The sequence below is a fragment of the Amyelois transitella genome, chromosome 5 (genome assembly GCF_032362555.1).
Source record: "Amyelois transitella isolate CPQ chromosome 5, ilAmyTran1.1, whole genome shotgun sequence".
In the NCBI taxonomy this organism is placed as follows: Eukaryota; Metazoa; Arthropoda; class Insecta; order Lepidoptera; family Pyralidae; genus Amyelois; species Amyelois transitella.
The window spans coordinates 1,418,981-1,441,419 of record NC_083508.1 but is presented as its reverse complement, the minus strand read 5'-3'; the positions used below and the strand labels follow the sequence as shown (position 1 = coordinate 1,441,419).

Sequence of the window (22,439 nt, the reverse complement as noted above, 5' to 3'; positions counted from 1 at the left end):
CTCCATCCGTGTGGAATAATTATTTTGGGCATCATTGAAGCCCTCAAGGGCGAATAATTTTCCCCGTTTTTTCACATTTTCCATTATTTCTTCGCTCTTAATAGTCGAAGCGTGATGTTATTTAGCCTAAAGCCTTTCTCGATTAATGGTCTATTCAACACAAAAATATTTTTTCAATTCGATCCAGTAGTTCCTGAGATTAGCGCGTTCAAACAAACAAACTCTTCAGCTTTATAATATTAGTATAGATAGGTCATAAACATACAATAAATAATACAAATCTTTTCTTTTTATTTATACTATGGCTGGTGGATTACAGCATAATTTATTAAATAGACGTGCACTAGGTAGGAATTAATAAAATTAAAAATCTCGTAGATAAAGTTTAGTTAGATATTCGATACACTCGTAAGAAATCTATACTCCATCAATGGTTTAATGAATTCTCCCTCAGCTTTTCAGTCGCTTCATACATATTCATATGGCGAATCGCAAGCGCAGGTGTAGGCAAATCGAATGGGATTTTAACCGATTCCAATATACATGCCGCATATTGAATATTCAATTATTCACGATGCTGTTCCAATGGATTTTATTCGGGATTTATTTTCGTCCTAGTGCTCATTGAGTAAGTAGGTATAAAATTTAATGGTTATAGACGAGCGATGGATAGTATGTTTGTACTGCAGTGTAGTTTGTTCCGCCGCTTCTTCTACACATGCGCTTTGGAAGCGGTAGTTATAATTAGATTTAAGTGATGTGACGTTAATAAGTGTTACCTTGTATCCAATTTTGAAAATAAATCTATTCTATTCTATTCCATTCAGATTTTATAAAAATATATTTTTTTAACTGATGGGCCAAATATTTATTATATCCGGAAACCTTTTATGTAAAAGAAAAATTTATTTCAAACGGCACGCAAACGAAGTTGCGAGTACAGCTAGAAAATACGTTTTGGAATAAACTATAGTGACAGTATATTTGGGTATCGAGTGGAGACCAATAATATTTCCGATTTTTAAGAACCACCCTTAACCGAAGACCAGCCAAAGATGAAAAAACCCAGCAGTTCCAACAGGAATCTGGGATTTCTCCTGACTATATCCATCTTCATAGGTACCTATGTACTTTCTCTATTTACTCTTCCGTCAGGATGGCGTGTGTATGACTTCCAATTTTATTTAAGGTCATTCAGGTCATACAATCGCAATTCGCTCACATTCCAATAACTGCCACCTTTCGATAAATTCCGATACAAATAGTAAAGTCAAAGTGAAGAATGACTTTACTTTACTGGAAAGAGGAATTTTCCGCAACTTAAATAGGTCATAGTTCTCTTTGTCAGTCTACACAAGACTGGATCCTTTCCGATAAGTTTATAGGCAATATAAACACCGCTAAGTCTTGCTTGGACCATGGCCAGCAATGAATAAATATGCACATAGGGTCCACGCATGTCAGGCCTTATAGAGCCCTACAAGCAATGTGCAAGGAGACCATAGAGTTAGCATAGCATTTCGACTAGAGCGCGCTTCAATCAATAAATTACTTTGACTGAAACTGAAGATCTCAACAAATATAAACAAAAACTTTGGGATAATAAATTCATTTATTATCATAATTGTTCATTAGTGCATTCTAAGTATAGTGCTTTATGACTTCCACCACATAAAAAGGACCACTCTATTAATTTATAAGTGATGATTTCGAAGCAGAGTCGTAAGATGCGAATGTCAGACGAAAGTAGCTATGGCTAAAAATCTGACTTACCTTATCCCGGATCTTGGTCAATGGGCACTGCCCGAATTTAACTCCAGTAGAGGAAGAAGGAGGGCGCTCCATAGTTGATAGAAACCCTGTGGTGGCGACTCCACGTCACGAGCTACGGACAGTCTCCGCAGCGTCGCGTGAGACTGTGTCCGCACTCTATAAATCGTTGCAAATTACTCATTCAATGTTAGCTATGTCACTTAGACCTCACAATGATACTTTATCATTCTTCTGTTATTTGTCTATTTGTAAATTCTTATGTAAAAAGACTATCAAAGAATACTTATTAGGTCTTGATTATAATTGTACAGAAAATTTGTTACAGCCTATTGCTTAATTTGAGAAATTACATAAATCATTTAAAAAACTTTTCTTCTTGTGTTATATACCCTATTGGTTTAAAGATTGCTTCTCGAAGTTTTATTGTCTTACTTCATACTTTTACTTTTTAATAACAATATGACACTATGTACACCAAGTGGGGAGAGGCTAGTGTTCTGAGATACAAGCTTTGCTTAGTTTAGGCACTAGTCTCTCACAATCTTTAATGTAATTTGCAACATATTGTTTACTTTGTTAATGTATTAATAGATTGTAGAGAAAAATAAAGATTTTTTGATTGATTGATTGATTGTCTCCGGCGTGACCCTTGGAAAGCACACCCAGGGTCTGAAGGTCTATCTTCTTCTATTTCCTGGCGTTAATTCCATTTACACCTTTATCGCTTCAGAAAGGAGACTGGGATTTTTTGACTATGATCTTAGATTGGGTATGTCAGATTTTGGATTGGAAAATCTAACTCTAGATACCTTATTACACCAGCACTTGATCCACCTTGAATGTATGTGGTGGTTTCTTCACAAAGATTTCCCTCACTGTTGGAGCATTGATCAGAATCAAAACCAATGTATGTGTGGTCCCGTCCCAAGTTCGACCGGAAGCAACTGCTTATTAAAAACAACCAAGTTTAGTTCAGAAAATCGCATATCGCGTGTCGAGAACAATGGCCCGTTTCCTTTTGGGCCAAAATGCAAGGCTTGACTATTCGCATACTTATATCATTACAGTTGGATGACGTAGTGGCATCATACCACACGTCAGAGTATCCAAATTCGTTGAAATATAGCAGTTATCACCGCGACATAAGGAGCAAGATTTGCTATTGACTGTACTTTTACGTGTTTCTCTTCAATATTCATTTCACATCGGCGCCTGACACCCTGTCGTCAATGGTTTACATCCTAATGCAGAATATTCATTGCCTGTTTAAGTATTCACTCGCACTGTCCTTAGAAACGAGGAATTTGATTGAATTCAGAAAACTATTTCAAGAGATTTCTATGTTTCTGAAGCTACAAGGCTGATGCCATAACAGTTCAGCCCTCCAGTGAGTTTTGAGACGACGGTTTACATTGAGGAGAAGAATCCGCAATAACACCAGCGACGGACGCCAAAATTGAAACCGTTGACCAGGTTATTAAAAGTGCAGCTACTTCTTAAAAGTTGAAGGCGGATATAGATTTCGATGAAGATGTGATTTTATAATTTAGTCTGATTTTTTAAGTGTAGAATAGGGTTACTCTAACCACACATAAAGAAACTCCTTCTGTTATTAACGGTGACGTAGGAGCTACCTGAACGACTGAAGCGTAAAAAACTAGTTTATCAAAACTTCCTAATTTATGTTGTTTTTTGTAGCACTAAGCAAACTTTTTAAAGTATAGTGGCGTAGAGATGGCGCCACAGTTGGCGCCATCTCTACGCCACTGTATCATTTAACATTTTTACCAAACCAATCTTTAGAGCCATAGTTGAGAATGCGCTAATGCGCTAGTGCGCTGATGTGAAACTAATGAAGATAAGTTCAACTTAAATGTCAAGCTCTCCACTAACTTCTGTTTCTACTTAAAAAACAGTTAACATGCACACGCTGCGGTAAGCGGCTGCAAAACATCTGTTAACACGTTTTTTAACTTATTTTCGAGCAGTTTTTGCTTGCCGTCTGGTTTGGGATCGGACACTTATCTTGCGCGTTCACACGCATTGATTTGTAGGGACGTCTGGTTTGTTAGCTGTGGTACAAGTCATGATAGACAAGATATTTATGAAAGTTCTGTTCATTATTTACTATCTTGCTAATATTTCAAGTAATATTTAATTTATAATCGATTCGAAGTCTTTTCGAAAATTTTAATTTATTGTTTCAAATAATTTAAATTCGTTCTACATTATTTAGGGTTTAATGTAATTTTATAATGTGGAAAATATTTCTCAGGGTAATAACTTCATAAGAAAAAAATATTACATTTCACATTCTACATTATTTTTTTACGCAATTCATTGCGTTATAATTTCGGTACAATTTAACAGTAAACTTTTTCCCTCTGCAATTTCCATAAATTATTTCAATAAACACCACCAGCCAGTAGTTTTTTATTTTGTTTATTATTTATCGGCATCTCTTATGCCTTTCACCCACTTCTCTACTTCGCGGTTGTCAATATGCAGAGATACGTTAACAAATTGTTGAAAACGAGTAGCAAAACAAGTGTTTTTAGATTTTTTATCACCTTTTTTTCTATTATAAGCTGGTGCTAATGAAACAACCAGATATGTTAGGATTTAAATAAGAAGACAATGTTAAACTAATAAGCATGTTTTTTTAAATATTAACCATACCTTTGTCTCTATTTTGTAAATAAAAAGATCTTTGTTTAGACATGGATTATGCAATTTATATATGTAAATAGGCAGGGTTATAATAGGGCATTAAGTCTACCTGTTGTAAATTTTACACTTTTTTCTTGCCTCTCCAGGGGTAATATCTTACAAGAATTGTCAATTTAAACACAACTCTAGCTTTTTCTAAAATTTCGATCTGTCATCATCGGAATCGATGACCCAACGGAAATTTTTACAACTCTTTTATATTATTAGGCCTGTAATTGTACCCTCTCAGGATTGTCAAGGAAGTAACGATAAAAGGACTTCACACACTTAAGTATAAATCTATTTATCTCCTAGCAATTAGGTCTGGCTCTTGCATTACCATAAGTGGTCTCATAAAAAGTGGAGCAGGATCTGTGATCAGTCGTAAAATGTGTTGAGTGCATCGATGTCCATAGATGAGATGATTTAGACTTAAAAAGAACGCGTTTATCTCGTGGACCAATTGATATGCACTAGTTGTGTCATTAAGATTTTTTTATAACATCGATGAGAAGTGAAGACATTAAAACCAGTTGTCAATGTTGCATCGACTGAATTATTGTTAGGTACGTTGGTATACTTAATGGAGAAGGATAATAATTCCCTATTAATTTAAATAACTATGAGTTTAACGTTGACTTCGAGGCATTCGCTTTATATTTATTTTTTGATAAATTCAATGCAATCGGTAATGGTTAAATTTTTTATAACGTTAAAATTTAGTGAGGATATTTCAAAGACCTCATCTATAAACATCTGTGCGTGAAGTGGCGATAAAGGATATTGAAATCGTATTGAGTTGTTTAGTGTCGATTTCGATTTATGTTAATGCACTTGTTCGCCACTACCATGATGAAATGAGTAAGCAACAAGTGATATACTTGTCGTTCGAGTGGTAGAATACAGTTTATTATAGTTATCTGTTATAATATGAGATGCATGCATCAAATATCTCAATCTTATAGCTCTTCTTCATTCTTCTTCATAGAATAAAATCATTACCTTATAATTTTAAATTCTTATTTTTTGTTTCAGGATGGGATGCGTATGTTTATGGGAGCCCCCGGCAGCTTTTTCTGGCAAGGTAAATAATTTCTCAAATGTTTCTGTTGGTGAAGGTCTAAATGTTATGTTTTCCAGATGTCAGAAATATCTCTCAAATTGTGTGGTTTTTGTGTATGTCAAGAACAAATTGTTTGGGACTTGAATAGTTCAATGCGATAGTCTTAATATAAGCGAAGTGATTCAATTAATTAATGGACTCTAGTGATTGAAAACTGTAATCAATGTGAACTTTTTAATCCAAATCCGCAGGGCGAACGTTTTCACTAGATCTTACTATCGAAGACCACTACTACTATATGCCGCCCATACCAGAAGAAGGTAAAAGAGCTAACGTATCGCCAGATTGATCACATTTAATTTCTTTAACAGACATAACATAGTCATGCCTATGTTATGTAACATCCATAACACAGGCTTATGAGCGCCTAATGCCGCCTTTCGTTCCATCTGACCATTCGCAGTTGGTTAAATCTCATTCTTTATCATGTTCGAGGCATTTGCTAACTAACATTAATCAAGAATTTACTTTTAAAGCTTTAAAAATCATGTTGCAGACTTGATCAGAAAACATTTTACGCAAAATTAATTTGAGGTCCTCATTCCTTGTTGTAAGACGACAAAGTTATATTATTATTAATTATTTCCAACGCGATATCAAGTGGCACCTGGTATGAATTTCAGTTACCTCTTTCTAATCAAGCGATATAACAAAGATTCGAATTATTTTGATGCTTTTATTCGATATCATACCCTACCTACATTACGAATTGTTCATGAGGGCTAATATTTCCATAGGTTCTTAACATTTAATAGATTTCAGAGAATAACAACAAGTTTGTCTTCTCGAACACGAAGAATAGATTTAAACTTAAACTGTTAACTGCTATTGACGTCAGTGTTAGTTCATTCCATGTTACGAAATAGATTATAAAATGTATAAAAATGATACCTAAGTGTGTAGTCACTGGCCTGAATAGTAGTGGTTCATCACCTTACCCCTTGATTAATGAGAGATGGATCCTACTACGGGCTTTCACCAAATTCCAATGCATTGCCGAAAACGGTTACCACCAATTTGTTTAGATGTATTGTGATAGTAGATATGTAAATATTAGACTGTCAGTGTAACAATGCACGAAACATATTTTCTGTGTGTAGATATCATGGCATCCTACTTTTTCATTTGTGTTAACTTAGTGTATGCATATCTAGATGATTTAATAGTTACTCATTTAATCTTTATTTTTTCAATTTCATTTAATGTTAATTGACTGTTTCGTGATTTCAATTAAATTGGAAAATATTTTGTAAATACTATTTTAGATACTGAATAAAATAAACCTTTTACTATTTCTAGGTAGGTATTTTAGTTTTAAAAACGGTTAAATGTGTTATTTTAGCTTAGGAAATATGGTCGGGGTAAAAACGTTTTTAACGCTTCGTCCAAACATAACGCAAAGTCGTGACCATGCTTTCAATATACTACCTAATTAACAAAAAAGGAAGTTTTTTTATTCATTGGCTTTTTAATATTTGGTCGCTATAACCTGGATTTGGTGATATACTTAACTTATTTCACTGAAAGTTCGATTAGCTTTGAACAAAAATATACTTAATGTTCCATTTATTGTAATTAACTCGCCAAAAATTTACTAAATTTTTTTGGCTTTTTTTTAAAGATTAAAATATTTCTTTCATTATTTGTAATGTTAAAAATACTTGGTACTTTTTAGTTTATTGTAATGTGTGACAGAAATGTTTCACGCCTTCAATGCATGTCCTCGTATAAGTATTACATACATGATTATATTGTATTGTAAAGACATTCAATCGAGATGGGCAATTTTGTTTGTAATTTATTTCAATACTCAAATAGTAACGCTTCGAATCATTATTCACATAATTTCATGAAATAAAATCAATTTAACTTTACTTCATTGTCATAAAAAATCAGTTCAGTCAAAGGGATTTATGTTAATATTAAGACTAAAAATTGGTATATTTTAGGTCAATTATTCTCAAGAAATTCGACGTACCTTATTGCGACTACCGAAGCCAATCCGAAATACGATGACTCTTACATGGGCTATTCTATGACTGTGGGAGACTTTGCTGGGCCGGGAATACAAAGTGTTGCTGTTGGTGTTCCTAGGGGATCTGATTTGAAAGGATTGGTAAGTTCAGTGTTCTAATCACGTTTTCAATATGTAATAGTAATTATTTTAAGGGATTAGTTAAAAAAATCTACTAGTCGTTTTAAATAATTCGATAAGGAAAGTCGTTAACGCAAGGGACCATATTGATGAACTAAAGTTTGGTTTAATAGAAAAAGAATACAAAAATTTCCAGGTGGTTCTATACACATGGGAGCTAGAGCCTATCAAGAATATCAGTGGTTCTCAAATAGGAGCTTACTTCGGGTACAGTCTTGCAGCAGGTGATTTTGATGGAGATGGCGCTGATGACATCGTTATTGGCGCTCCGATGTTTGTCAAGCCCAAAAGTGATGGATATGAACATGGGCGCGTGTACATTGTCTACCAAGGACGGGATAGGGTAAGTCACCTGCAAATTCGATAAATAGCGTTTGCACACTAGATAGCGTATATAATATTACAAGTCAATTCTCGCTCTAAGTAGGAGTAATTTTTCTACACACTTCGATATAGCCGTATCATTTGATTAGAGAACTACATGATTACTATTTGTGTAATGCTCTACCACCTACTATTTTTAGGTGTTTAATATTAATTAGACATATTTTTAATTTTCAGACTTTCACCAAGAATCACGCTCGCACTGGTGAAGTGTCGCGAGGTAGATTTGGTTTGGCTGTCACATCCTTAGGCGATATCAATTACGATGGTTTTGGAGGTAATCAAAGATTAATATTACAACCGTTTTTTAGATCTATAAACAGTATTTATTATTTCTATACATTGCTCTCCCTCAACTATTTATCTATTTAGCCGCCTTTTGAAGATCATTTTAGCTAAGATCTTTTTTAAGATTTATTCATTATCATTTGCGGCAACAAACTATTCAGCTATAAAATGAAATATACATTTATAATTTCAGATATCGCTGTGGGTGCTCCTTACGCTGGTGAGAATGGCCGTGGCGTGGTCTATATCTACCAAGGTAGTGCTCTGGGTATTCGAGAGAAGTACTCGCAAGCCATCACCGCAGAAGAGGTCTCACCCACCTTGTCAACCTTCGGCTTCTCTCTGTCGGGAGGAGTTGATCTGGATGGAAACAGTTACCCAGATTTGGTTGTGGGCGCTTATAAATCTGATTCGGCAGTGTTTTTCAAGTAAGTTCGTTTTCATGATCTTATTGATTATTTATGAATTATATTTAAGTAACTAAAACATCTCGTAATGAATAATTTAACACACCTCTTAGTAAGTAACCGAAAATTGTTATCGATAATATTATTACCGATTAGGAACTTGAGGAAAAAGATATTAAAGTTAAAAATAATGATGCAACAGAGGATTAGAATAAAATTATATTAAAATAAATTATACTAGCGCTTAGCCTCATGAAGCTTTGCGGTATGTTAACAATACTACGGAACTTTAAAGATTACAGTAATACCATGAACTTCCAGATCCCGACCGGTGGTGCAAGTGACAGCAGAAGTTAAGTTCATGGGTGACGACAAACTGATCTCTCTGACAGACAAGAGCTGCCAATTGCACAACGGCACCTTCGTCTCCTGCGCACACATCATGTTCTGCTTGACTTACGACGGAGTTAACGTTGATCAGCAAATAAGTAAGTTAATCATGTCATCTAATTTTTTATGTATTTTTTCAATAATTTTTTGGAATAAAGTATATCGGTATTCGCGACTATTGTATATATTCTGTTATAGCCCAATATTATATAAGTAAATCTTTTCTAATTACCCATTAATTAGTTTTGCTTGTATCTTTATAGTTTTCACGTTTTTTAAAAGTATGTTTTAAATAACTTAATGTATTCGTTTAATACTTGTCTTTATGATTATTTATTTCATGAAAATTATGCATATTTAAGATATTTAAGTACTTATTGTGTTATGAATGTAGCACTTATTATATTTTTGTTTCCAAGCGGAGGGATATATCTGCTACTTCGGTGAGTGGTTGAAGTAGCGATCGGATTGGTAACTTCCAACATCTGTATTAAGACAACCCGCAATTCCATGATTATATACACCAATCTTTGGATCACGTGTACATTTGCAGATCTCAAACTAAATTGGTAAATAATATGACTGTTGAATTTGAAATTTACCGTACTGACAATTAAAAAGAAATAACTTGTAGGTACTTAAGTAATTTGTTACTTTTTCTAATGTCTATACGTTTAGTATGAGATCTGTTATACCAAATATTTATAAAGATGACAAAGTTCAATCATCATTTCACAAATACCACCGACATCCTCGCTGTAGCGCACAAACGTAAATTTGACATACCTAAATGTTGTATCAGTGAGAAGTGTCAATAACTCCACTATTAGACGTAGACCACCAAATTAGTGGATCACTACAATAGATGCACATCTAATAAGTGTAAATAAAGATGATAAATTCATCTGGTGATTTGTTTCTAGAATTCGAGGTGAAGATCGAACTGGACTCGAGACAAAAGACCACAAAGAGATTGTTCCTGGAGCGTCGGGAAACAACATACACCACGCACATTCTGGTGATGCAAAAACAAAACTCTTGCAGAAACATTACAGCTTATCTTGATGTAAGTACATTGAAGATGTTTTAAATAAATTATTCTAATTAAAAAGAGTCAAAATAAAACTCGGGATACTAAAATTATAATAAGGATGATTTTAAAGATCAACTACTGTTTGATTGTTGAATGATTTTTTCTTTAATTCAGGAGGAAATCCGAGACAAACTAACCCCGATAGAAGTAAAGATGTCATACAATCTGGTGTCCCAGCCATCTGGTGACGTAGTACCTCCCGTGCTAGACCAGATTCAAAGCATTGTCCACACCGACTCGCTTCACATTCTGAAGAACTGCGGCCCGGATAACATATGTGTACCGGACCTTAGAATGGCTGCTACTTCGTAAGTAACAAAAAAAATATTAAATTTGTCTAATCGTCGTAAACTTACTATAAAGGTGTACACAAATTCAATTTGAGTTTAGGATTGTAACTTCATTAACATTAAATTATCGCAGTATTTATTTTGCAATCCTTAAATTTAGAAACTATTGTCACTGTTACACTATATTAGTCACGATATAATAATGTTTTCAGCCCCGTTATAAACTACCTCCTCGGCTCTGGTGAAAACATCAACATCGATGTGAAAGTGGAGAACATTGGTGAGGATGCCTTCGAAGCTGCTTACTACCTCCAACTGCCCCCTGGCGTCACGTACGCGAAGATGGAGAGACTGGACAAAGATGTGGTGGACGTAGTACACATTTACTGCACCGTGAAGAATAAGGGACCAAGTGGAAATAGCACCCTCAAATGTGACTTGGGAAATCCTTTGCAGAGCGGCAAGAAGGTAAGACTTATAGAGAAAATTTATAGCCGTCGTGATTAAATGAATTAATGTAGCAAAATGAGGAAAGAATGAAGATTAAAATCACATCTCCTACGTAGGATGTGGTTTACGACGAATATAGTAAAAACTTTATTTCGATCAGTAGATACTTTCTCATCGATTCCATCCACTACTTGAAATTTAAGGTATATTATATTCGAATTAGATGGACTAGATATTAGCCGACATAAATTAAATATTTTGGATTTGCAGACTTAAATGTATTATTTGTTCCAGGTCAACTTCAGACTGATCCTGGAAGTGGACGCCCGAGTCAACAAGCTGGTGTTCGACATGGAGACCAACTCCACCAACCCAGAGCAAGGCACTCGCTACGACAACGTGAAGAAGATGGTCATCGATGTTGTTACCAAGGCGCACCTCTCTGTTATAGGGTATCTATTTTCTTACATACATACATACATAAACTCACGCCTCTTTCCCGGAGGGGTAGGCAGAGACTACCTCTTTCCACTTGCCACGATCTATTTTCTTTGCGACCTAAATTTAGCATTTAAGTGTCTTAAGTTAAAATTTCTTCAACATTATCTCTTATTTTTCTATTCCCTATCGTGTTCTGTTCGTGTACTTCTTTGTGCGTGACCCGACATACTCTTGATCGGTTTTGTGACTTAGTGGGATTAAGTTAGCCACAAAAGCTGTTTTCTTGTAAAGCCTTCATAGCTGAGAACAGCTTGCAAAGAGCTATATCTCTCCAAAACCTCTGTAACAACTCACTCACTTAGCGTGATCCTTACAATAAAGTTTTTCATTTATTCATTCATATAATAACGTCTATATCCCTTGTGGGGTAGACAGAGCCAGCAGTCTCGAAGACTTCATCTTAATTATTCTATTGGTTTAATTTTCCAGTACCTCAGATCCGCCCGAACTCCACTACAACGCTTCGCTATATGACTCTGCGAACCTGACTGATGACTCTCAACTTGGTCCTTTGGTCATCCACAAGTACAACATCAAGAACGAGGGCCCTTCCTCCGTTGGGGAAGCCGAGATCATCATCATGTGGCCGTACCAGACCTTGAGTGGTAAGACTTACATCATTATTTTTAGTAGGATCACACTACCACATTTATAGAGGCAATGATCTTTTTTACCGATTGAAGAAGAAATATTGAACCTCTCTTATACCTCATATTGGTTCTCTCTGGTCATTTACAAATTTATACCAAAAACAAATATAGCATTGCTTGGTAAATACACGTAGATACAACAACGTAGCATGGACCAAAGATGGGTTTGCAAAAATACCCTTGAAATTTATACATAAATATCAACCCATCCATATCCCTTGCGGGGCAGACAGAGCCAGCACTTGAAATGACTATGAGGCCCCGCTCTGCTGGCCCATCGCCTAAAAGAAGAATCCCAAGCATATTATCCTTTCTCTAAGACGCCTTTTACGACAACTATGGGAAAGATATGGAGTGGTCCTATTTTGAAGTACCGGAAACCACTCGTCTCTGATTGTTAATTAAATTTTTTATGAAATAAATGTTCTAACAACTTATAAATATACATCCAGGCGAGAACCTGATGTACATGCTGGTGCAGCCGCAGTGGGTGGGCAACATGAAGTGCGACGTGGCGCGCCACGTCAACCCCGACGAGATCTACGTCCAGAACCCGTATCTCTTCCACCTCAACAAGGAGAAGGACGGTAAGATATCTATTACATCCAACACCCAGGCCAGAGAAAGTTCTTTTCTCATCGTGCCCTGGCCGGGATTCGAACACGGGGGTCACAGATGAGCGTACTACCGCTGCGCCACAGAGGCCGTAAAATACAATTTTTACGATATTTTTGCAAATTTCTTACAAAATCTATACTAGATATTATAAAGCTGAAGAGTTTGTTTGAACGTGCTTATCTCAGGAACTACTGGTTCGAATTGAAAAATTCTTTTCGCGTTGAATAGACCATTTATCGAGGAAGGCTTTAGGCTATATAACATCACGCTGCAACTTTTAGGAGCGAAGATAAAATGGAAAATGTGGAAAAAGACGGGGAAAATTATTCATCACAATTGTTAATAAACGTCTTTATCACGCTAGTAAAGAGATTCACCCAAATTAATAACTCTTTTAAGAAATACTTCATAGTAATTGCGAAATGGTGTCTGCCGCCGTAATATGGCACGCGCGACACCGGTTTTATAGCGCGATAAACTATCGCTGTTCTACTTTTTCTTATGACTTGAATCGGGACAGAGACAGTTTACTGATTTCCATAAGTACTTACTGACAAATAACGATTTGACCAAATGGTGCTTGTCGTGGTTTTTAATCAGACGGGTACAGATTCGGATGTGTTTATTTTGTGTAAAGAATTATTCCTTAATATTCTTAGATCGTTAGACAGTGTCGAAATTACAAAAGTTTTTTTTTTCGTTTTAGCAATGCTCAAGAGCGAACTGTACACCGCCTCTCAAATATCGGGAGGAAGCGGGTATTACGGACAAAGTAAGTAAAAATATGACACTATTTCAAACAATTCCAATATTCGTAATAAATTTATGAAGTATTGTTGTAAATAAGATGTAAAAAAATCTGATCGACCATTCCAGGTAATTGGGAAATCTCTCAAGGCAGCACCCACGTATCTGGCAGTCAATATGGCGCAGGCCAGGCATCAACAGGCCACTCGGCGACAGGCCATGGCTACAGTCAAGGCCAAGGGTTCAGCCAAGGCCAAGGATTCAATCAAGGCCAAGGATTCAATCAAGGCCAAGGTTTTGCATACAACAAAACCTATGACGCAACTTTGTCCGTTGACGAACAAGAACAAATCCGACGACAATTGGCTTCTATGAACAAGAATCAAGCATCAAATTCGGGCCAAAGTTGGTCGAGTCAAGGGAATTACCAAAGCAATTGGCAATCTGGGCAAGGGTCAGGTCAAGCTGGATACGGTCAAGGAGGCTATGTGAGGATCAAGAATAGGACGGTGCTTATGGATGAACATGGAAGGGTTATATCTGAGTCGGAGACCAGTACGGAGTATGGAAACTTGGGACATGAAGGAGAAGCTGGGAGCTCGTTCAATAAGTAAGTATAGTTTTGCCTCATTATAAATTTATTATAGTCTTTACTACTTTCCTTTCAAAGAGACATGATACTTACTCATACAAAGCAGATTTAGGAGTTTTTTTTAAGCTTTAGACAAATCTTTGCACTGTGTATGATAAGAATGGCATGCAGAAATGTGAAATAGGCCAATTTGTAGGTGATGGTTTTCCAGATTTCTTATCCGAAAAAACCAAGTTTGACCACCTTAAAAATCATTAATTAGATTTTTACGATTACAGGTACGCAAACAGACGTTACGGATCAGGCCAGCATGTCTCTCAAGGCTCGCAAGCTGGCTCCAGTGTCTACCAGGGCTCCTCCCACGCCTACCAGGGCTCCAACAGCCAAGCCGCCGGTCAAGCGTTCGGCCAAAGTTCTAGCCATGGTTCCAACCAAGGTTTCGGATATTGGTCAACAACAGAAACCGTTAATCCTGATATCGCCAAAGCTGGTTCTTCAACTTACCGAGCGAACCTACCTCCGACGGTCGTAGGTGATGAGGAAGAAGATAATATTGGAGGAATTGGTGCTTACGCAGCGCAAGGTTCTAATAATGAATTTAAATATGGCATTGCTGATGTAACAAATGCTGGGTCCCAAGGAGCTAGCCATCAATCTAGTGGATCATATCAGGGAGGAAACAGTTATCAATCTGGAAGCGGCAGTTACCAGGGCGGTTACCAAGCCGGAGGCAGTGGTTACCAAGGAGGAAGTGGAAGTTATCAAGCTGGCGGTGGTAGCTATAGAGCCGGTGGTGGATATCAGACCAGCGGTGGAAGTTATCAGAGAAGTGGTGGTGGATACTCTTATTCTTCACAATCAGGTAATTAATTGTATTTGATATTTTTAAAAGCATGGTCATTACCAGTCGTATAATTTAACCTTCCAAAAGCTCATTGCTATTCAGAGTAAGATCGTAGTGAGTTTTCAACTTATGCTTTCTTGTATTCTTTAGGTGGTGCATCATCGTACAGTTCACATTCTGAAGGCGGCTTTGCAGCATCAAGTGGAGGTCGAGAGGCTACTAGACGGCGTCGCCAAGATCAGGTAGCATTACATAATCCATAATAACAATATCAAGACATTTAAGAGAGACATTTGAACGAGCACTCTTCTATAACAAATTACCTCCACGTATAAAAAATATAAACTCCCTACAATCTTTCAAATCCGAGTAACGTGACTATATTATTAAAAACTGCTCACTCTATGAGAATTAATTTTTAGTATATGTTTGTTCTTTGCTTTATTCTTTATGCTTGTTATCGGCATCTTTCAACTAAAAAAAAAAATGTATAATATACCCTTAATTAAATACGGGACTGCTGTTTAGTTTTAAGAACTTTTATCTCTTGTTCTCATGTAAGTGGATTTTGTAATCTGTTTTGAGAATAAATTCTTTAAACCTAAACCTATGTACAAAAAATTACAGTAACAGTGTTTAGTAGCCATGAAGAGAAACTATTTTTGTGAAGAGACACCATTTTTATAAACTCTTCTTACAGGTGGACACGCAATTGAAGGAGATACTAGAGAAATGCGAAGAGAAGTACAAATGCGCTGTAGTGAGGTGTACGACGGGAGCGCTCCTGAAGGACCAAGAAGTCTGGCTTGCCTTGAGGTCCAGAATCAATGCATCAGTACTCAATGAGGTACTTAATCTGTTCTATGTAAAAGAAAAACTTTCTTCAAACAGACTTCATGACTTATTAGTACAATTAGAAGAAGATAATAATATGGCGTATGTTAAATACTTACAGAGCCTTTATCTGCTTCACACATCAATCACTTTGTTCATTCAATTCATCACCACTGTTATCAGTCCCGGCTGTCATCACTAGGTGACAGTCATAAAGTATTTTGTCCACTTTTAGGTGGCCCGAAATATTTAACAACCAATGTTAGCGCCTTACTAACACGATAATAAAAAAATACCTTCTCAAATAGACTTTATGATAAAATTCAAATTGACTCCACTATCAAGTAATCAAACAATTTCATTTCTTCATCAGATCTCCAAAGAACGAGCCGTAAAACTATCGACTCTAACGGCGACTCGAATCTCGTACCTCCCATCAGTGGGCCGGCCTCTCGACCAGTCCTGGCATACGGCCGAGGCGCAAACTCTGATCACACCACAATTAGAAGCCCTGGAGAGTGGGAGCATACCATTGTGGGTGGTGGTGCTGGCAGCTGTCGCAGGAGCATTGTTACTGCTTCTGTTGATATTTGCCCTATACAAGGTACGTAATTTACTTTCTTTCTACCAAGCGAAGATTCACTAGAACGGCCTCTGTGGCGCAGCGGTAGTCCGCTTGTCTGTGACACTGAACGGGTTCGAATACCGGCCAGGGCATGATGAGAAACGAACTTTCTCTGTTTGTCCTTGGTCTTGTATGTTTATTTATTACTATTTATTATAAAATATGGTATCGTTGAGTTAGCATCTCGTAACAGAAGTCTTGACCTTACTTCTAGGCTTACTAAGCTATGTAATCTGTCCCTGTCTGTATATTCAAAAACTAGTATCCTAGTATTTATGGTAATACCACTTCAGATCCCAAGGTAAATGATGACCCAATCAAATCACCACCATAAGGTACGTGGTGATTTGATTCGGTCACCATTCAATTTAAAGCAATGGAAAACGAAGGTATACCGCTGTGGGCGTATGGCAGTTCATTATTAATACTTCTTTTGATATTTACTCCGTACAATACAAGGTAATGTAGCCAAATACCTCGGATAACTTCTAGTATTGCAGGCATTTAAAACTAATCAATGCGAATAATTTTTTGAAGCAGTCGAGACAATCTCATGGAAATCAAGCTTTTTGCTGCGCTGGCGTTTCTTAAATAGGTAGCAATCACTAACCGTATCATTACCTGTAATAGTGCGGCTTCTTCAAACGCAACCGGCCGTCTGACCACGCGGAGCGCCAGCCGCTGAACGGCCACGACGAGCACCTCTGATACCCGCACACAGAGCGCGGCGCCGGCGCCGGCGGCACTGAGCGCAGCAGCGGCTCCAGCGACTCCAGCTCGGGCACCGACGCTGCCAGTGACGTCACCAGCCGCGACTCCACCAGCCTGGACCGCTACTGACCTAAGATGCTGGTCTACAGATTCTAGGAATACGCCTTTGTGGTTGTCGTTTTTGTTTGGAATGTCCTCAGCTTTTTAGGGGTCGGGTTGATAGGGAAAATTTTGGGTTTTAAATTTTAAAGGTGCTGAGTATCTATATTTTCTATCTTTATTGTTCCTTTTCTTATTATTGACGGACTATTGTAATTTTTTTCTCTCATGATATGAATTAACTTAGGCACTTTGGGTAACACCAAAGTAATTTAGTTTATTTATTTCACTTTGCATGTTATATAAAAAAAAATCTTGTCTTTTATAAGATATTTTTCTTGTTTTCTGAATATAAAAAAAAATCTTCTTTTATTATGTTACGAGTATCAATGAATTTTGGAAGACGAAAGTAATGTCATTATTACTTCTTAAATTTTAACATCAAAAAAACATATGTATATTTCCCAAATATTCCTAGTAATCTGTAGATTAGTTTTTAATATAAAAGGTTTTTTTCTACACAACCAGCAACACAGTTTTAAAAAATTGACAAACTACGTTTTTCTTGTAAGTAACTGATGCCACAATTTTTAGAATAGTAAAAAGACCATATTGTTGTCAATCTAGTGGCCATTGTGTTTTAGTCCGGATTATTGAATGATGAAGCAATAGATGTTTCTGTATAAATAATATTTAAAAATATATAACATTCATCATCATATTTATATATTCACATCATTTTACTTTTAATGTAACGCAGAATGCAGAAAATTTAATAATGTGCCTAATGAATTAAAACATCAGTGCCTTAAGACTTTTTTTAATAAAAATTAGTTCAAAGGCCTTTACTGCTGAATTTTATATTGATATTTAAATATCTTTAATAATAATGTAATTGTATGACTAGTCACGATATTATATACTTACATAAATATTCACGTTGGTACGCCATATTAGTAAATATAGAAAAGAAGTAGGTAAGAGAATGAAATCTCGAAGTGTGATAATGTAAAAATGAAAGAATATGGGTTTTCACGGCATTTTTATCCTCTGAAATTAAATACAGAATGTAAAAAAGTAATTATTTTTTTTTATTTCGTGATAAAAACAATACATGTTCTGGAGGATAGCATTTTTTTTTTAATTTGAATTTAATGTTCTTTGTCATTAAAACCAAATGTTGTGAAACCCAAGTGTGTATTCTGTATGAATGGGAGTTAATAAGAAATGTGATCTAAGTAAATAATATTTAGGACTAAAATAAGTTGTATCTTATGTCTAAATCAATGACAGACCGACTAATATCAGAAATAATTTTACTAATAGACGTACAATGAATTAACTATTTTTGGGAGGCATTAAGGTTTTATCAGTCTTTATATACTACATATAAAATATAAAAGGTTTTCCAAATGAGAAAACGTAAAAACGTATAATTGAATTGTTAAGAAGTCGAATTAAAAAAATATATCTTAAATCTGAAGACCTATCTTTGAATGAGTATTTTTTTTTTGTTCGAATCGTGAAAGTATACAAATTTAAATAATGTCATATTTAATATACCTAGACATTTTAAACATTAAGTAAACCTTTATGTTACTTCTGTTGTAAAAAAATACATATCTCTAGGAGTTTTAAACTATTTGTGTAGAGTGTTCTGATAGCAATACATAGAGTAAGAGAATTAGAGCTTTTGTGCTTTTTAGGGGAAAAAGTGCCTTCTGGAACTGCCAGTTACTAATTATTATTAATGTAAATATTTTATAAATAACATTTTATTACCATTTTTCCATAAAAAATTTAAATGTATCTTTAGATAGTATTGAAAAATCACACTTTTTTATTAAGTATTTTAAACCCATGTACTTAATAAGTTTTAAGATTTTTTTTTGCAAAACAATGTATGGTATATAAGTATGGAGTGGAAAAATATTTTATTTTTTTATGGAAAAATGGTAATTTGATTAAAATTGAGCCTCGGTGGCAATTGTTAATTTTATTTTTTAATTATTTATTTGATGATATATTAAGAGTCCGCTTCTACTTATAGCTCATTTTAATTAAACTAAACGTTTATTGCCATATTTAAAAAGTGAACACGTCTAATGTCTATGGTTTACAGAAATGTATTTTGGTTGTTTGTCTCGGTAATTCATTTGCATTTACCAAAAACTTTTAATAAAAATTGTTTTTTTTTTTACTTATCGGTTTGTTTTATTTACAAATGCACCGGAACAAATTTTTTACAAATTTCCCAATTTTAAGCTAGGTAAAAGTTCGTGGAACAGGCAACACTAGATATAAAACATATTATGGAAAAAAATATTACATTTTGGTTCGGCACCAATAAAAAAAGAATAGTACCACTCCATCTCGTTCCCATGGTTGAGGCATCTTAAAAGGCGACTAAGGGAAAAGTTTACAAAACTGAGGATTCTTCTTTAAAGCGATGGGCTAGTAACCTGCCACTTTTTAAATCTCAATTCTATCATTAAGCCAAACAGCTGAACGTGGCCTATCAGTCTTTTCAAAACTGTTGGCTCTGTCCACCCCGCATGGGATATGGACGTGATTATATGCACGTATGTATGCAAAAAAAGGAATGTGTATAATTGCTCTTCAAATCAAATATTGCCTTAAAACAGTAAGTATCTAAAACATGTCTATTTCAACCAATATTTTTTCAAACTCGACTAAATCAAATCCTCATTGAACAATTCCCACTCGACAATGGGTAGTTGATGGCCCAATTACCCTGTATTGGTTGTCTGGCGGACACTTGTTCCCTTTAAATTGGCGGGAAGACAAACTGCGCCCCGCGCAGATTAAATAAACTTACAGTGGTAGCGTCAGCAAAACAGCAATAGAATAAACTTGACATATATAAAAAATACTACCTAAAATGCATAATTTATTATATTTCAATTTCAATCTACTAATCTATACTAATATTATAAATTTGAAGAGTTTGTTTGTTTGTTTGAATGCGCTAATCTCTGGAACTAACAGGTTCAAATTGAAAAATTATTTTTGTGTTGAATAGACCATTTATAGAAGAAGACTTTAGGCTATATATCACGCTGCAACTATTAGGAGCGAAGAAATAATGCAAAATGTGAAAAAAAACGGGGAAAATGAATATTTTTCCCCGTTTTTTCTTGAGGGCTTTAATGATGCCCAAAATAATTATTTCAAGCGGACGAAGTAGCGGGCACAACTAATTATAATATAAAGAGGAAAAATAAAATAAATTTACTCGTAATTTATAAATTGTGTACTAATTTGTATATACAGCCGTAGAAATCTTAATTTAACATCGTTACAGATCTATCCCGTTACTTGTTTTGCCAAAACCGCACGTCTCAAGTACACAACAATGATAGTTTGTAGATCTTGGATACTATTTAGGGCTATCAAAAGGGAAAGGTTACAAACTTGGGATTCCTCTTTTAGGTGATGGGCTAGCAACCTGTCGCTATTTAAATCTCAATTCTATCATCAAGCCAAACAGCTGAACGTGGCCTATCAGTCTAATTAAGAGTGTTGGCTCTGTCTACCCCGCTACGTGATAATATGTATGAATGTAAGTAAAAATATATTAAGTAGTTCAGTTAGTTAAATACGTTTTGAAATTCCCGTAGTGACAAAACTTGATTCACTTGTCATGCTGACGGTACCAACGATATTCGTAAATCTTGGCGCGCTGCGTCCAAAATGTCTGTCTATCCGATCGAGTGTAACGCAGCAACTGAAATGAAATAAACCAACATTTAATGGGGATTGTAAATTCAGAACGCGCGAGTTAATACAATATTATAACCTTTTAGCAATTCAGTATCAAAGGAATAAAAACCATTTTATATTTAACCAGCTGTTCGCGTGACTTCGTCCGCGTGGAATAGTTATTTTGGGCATCATTTATTTTTGCGAACAGCCTCCTCAGCTTTATAAATTTTGATTACCATTAGAACGGTTCTAGTGAGTTAATCTTAAAAGATAGACATATACTGTCGTGGACATTTTTTTAGATTTTTTCAAGAGGAATAATTCTTTCATACCTACATTTTTGGCATCTTGAATCGTTTTCGCAGTGCACGCAACGGAAGTCCTCAAGAATCAATAATTTTCAAAAAGATTTTTTTAAATCGAACCAGTAGTTCCTAAGATTAACGCGTTCAAACAAACTCATCAGATTTATAATATTAGTATAGATAAGTAAAAGTATAAGTAAGTTGGTAACTTAGTGAGTAGACTTATTGAATTGGCCAGTTGCAGTAACTACAGTGGTCTTTACATCACTGTTGGCTCTGTTTATCCCGTAAGGGATATAGATGTGATTATATGAAGGTATGCGGTAACTGTGAATGACTCTGATACTTAAATCTTAAACGTCATAATTCACGATTTGACTTGTAAAATAAGTTGCTTAACTAGTGTTAAAAGTGGTCATTTTGTAAGTAATATTAAAAATCATTATACTTATAAAAATTGAGTGTCTGTACCTACATTAATAATTTTCCCAAAAAACTGATAGAGATATTAGAGTTGAGTAACAGGAAACCAAAAAACTATTTTTGAAATTTTTGGCTGTTTTTTTGTCTGGAACGTTTATATTCTAAACTACTCAACAGACTTGTACGCGGATGGAGGTAGATTACATATAATTTGAAGCATTGTTAAGACTTTGTTTCGTTAATATCGGTAAATAGAAAAAAAGTTATGGCCAATGAAAATTTTCTTCAACCATTTCTTCATAACTTTATAAACGAGTTGAATGGCGTATCAGATTGTTATTATGCATACATCCATATAATCACGTCTATATCACTTCCGGGGTAGACAGAGACAACAGTAAGTAAGTAAATGCTTTATTGTTCACTAAAGGAGTACATGACAAATCTTGAAAAGACAGTAGTCTTGAAAAGACTTATAGGCCACTCTCAGCTGCTTAGCTTAATAATAAACTTGAGATTCAAATAGTGATTATTACTATTCTTTATTGGTGCCGAAAATCATACGGCATGTATTATTTTGAGGTTTTGAGATGTCACCAAGCTAATTATGGTTATATGGATGGAGAGACTGGAGATTCACGGCCAGGTGGAGGGCGAGAGAACACGCGGCCGATCACCAACTCGCTGGACTGACCTGATCAA

General features: G+C 35.4%; 1 protein-coding gene across 1 annotated transcript in view; it reads left to right on the top strand.

Moving 5' to 3' along the window:
- LOC106138771 (integrin alpha-PS2) overlaps positions 1-19,487 on the top strand; it is a 124,247-nt gene extending 104,760 nt beyond the window's left edge. The window contains exons 6-25 of the mRNA XM_060954798.1: positions 5,518-5,566; positions 5,797-5,865; positions 7,555-7,721; positions 7,897-8,103; positions 8,322-8,421; positions 8,626-8,860; positions 9,161-9,327; positions 10,153-10,295; positions 10,437-10,630; positions 10,825-11,080; positions 11,357-11,514; positions 11,993-12,168; positions 12,666-12,800; positions 13,538-13,603; positions 13,708-14,188; positions 14,449-15,032; positions 15,165-15,256; positions 15,715-15,861; positions 16,222-16,452; positions 17,104-19,487. Coding sequence (XP_060810781.1) covers positions 5,518-5,566; positions 5,797-5,865; positions 7,555-7,721; positions 7,897-8,103; positions 8,322-8,421; positions 8,626-8,860; positions 9,161-9,327; positions 10,153-10,295; positions 10,437-10,630; positions 10,825-11,080; positions 11,357-11,514; positions 11,993-12,168; positions 12,666-12,800; positions 13,538-13,603; positions 13,708-14,188; positions 14,449-15,032; positions 15,165-15,256; positions 15,715-15,861; positions 16,222-16,452; positions 17,104-17,181 — 3,735 coding nt within the window. The 3' untranslated portion in view covers positions 17,182-19,487. The remainder of the gene's footprint in view (positions 1-5,517; positions 5,567-5,796; positions 5,866-7,554; positions 7,722-7,896; positions 8,104-8,321; positions 8,422-8,625; positions 8,861-9,160; positions 9,328-10,152; positions 10,296-10,436; positions 10,631-10,824; positions 11,081-11,356; positions 11,515-11,992; positions 12,169-12,665; positions 12,801-13,537; positions 13,604-13,707; positions 14,189-14,448; positions 15,033-15,164; positions 15,257-15,714; positions 15,862-16,221; positions 16,453-17,103) is intronic.
- Positions 19,488-22,439: the final 2,952 nt, after the last annotated feature.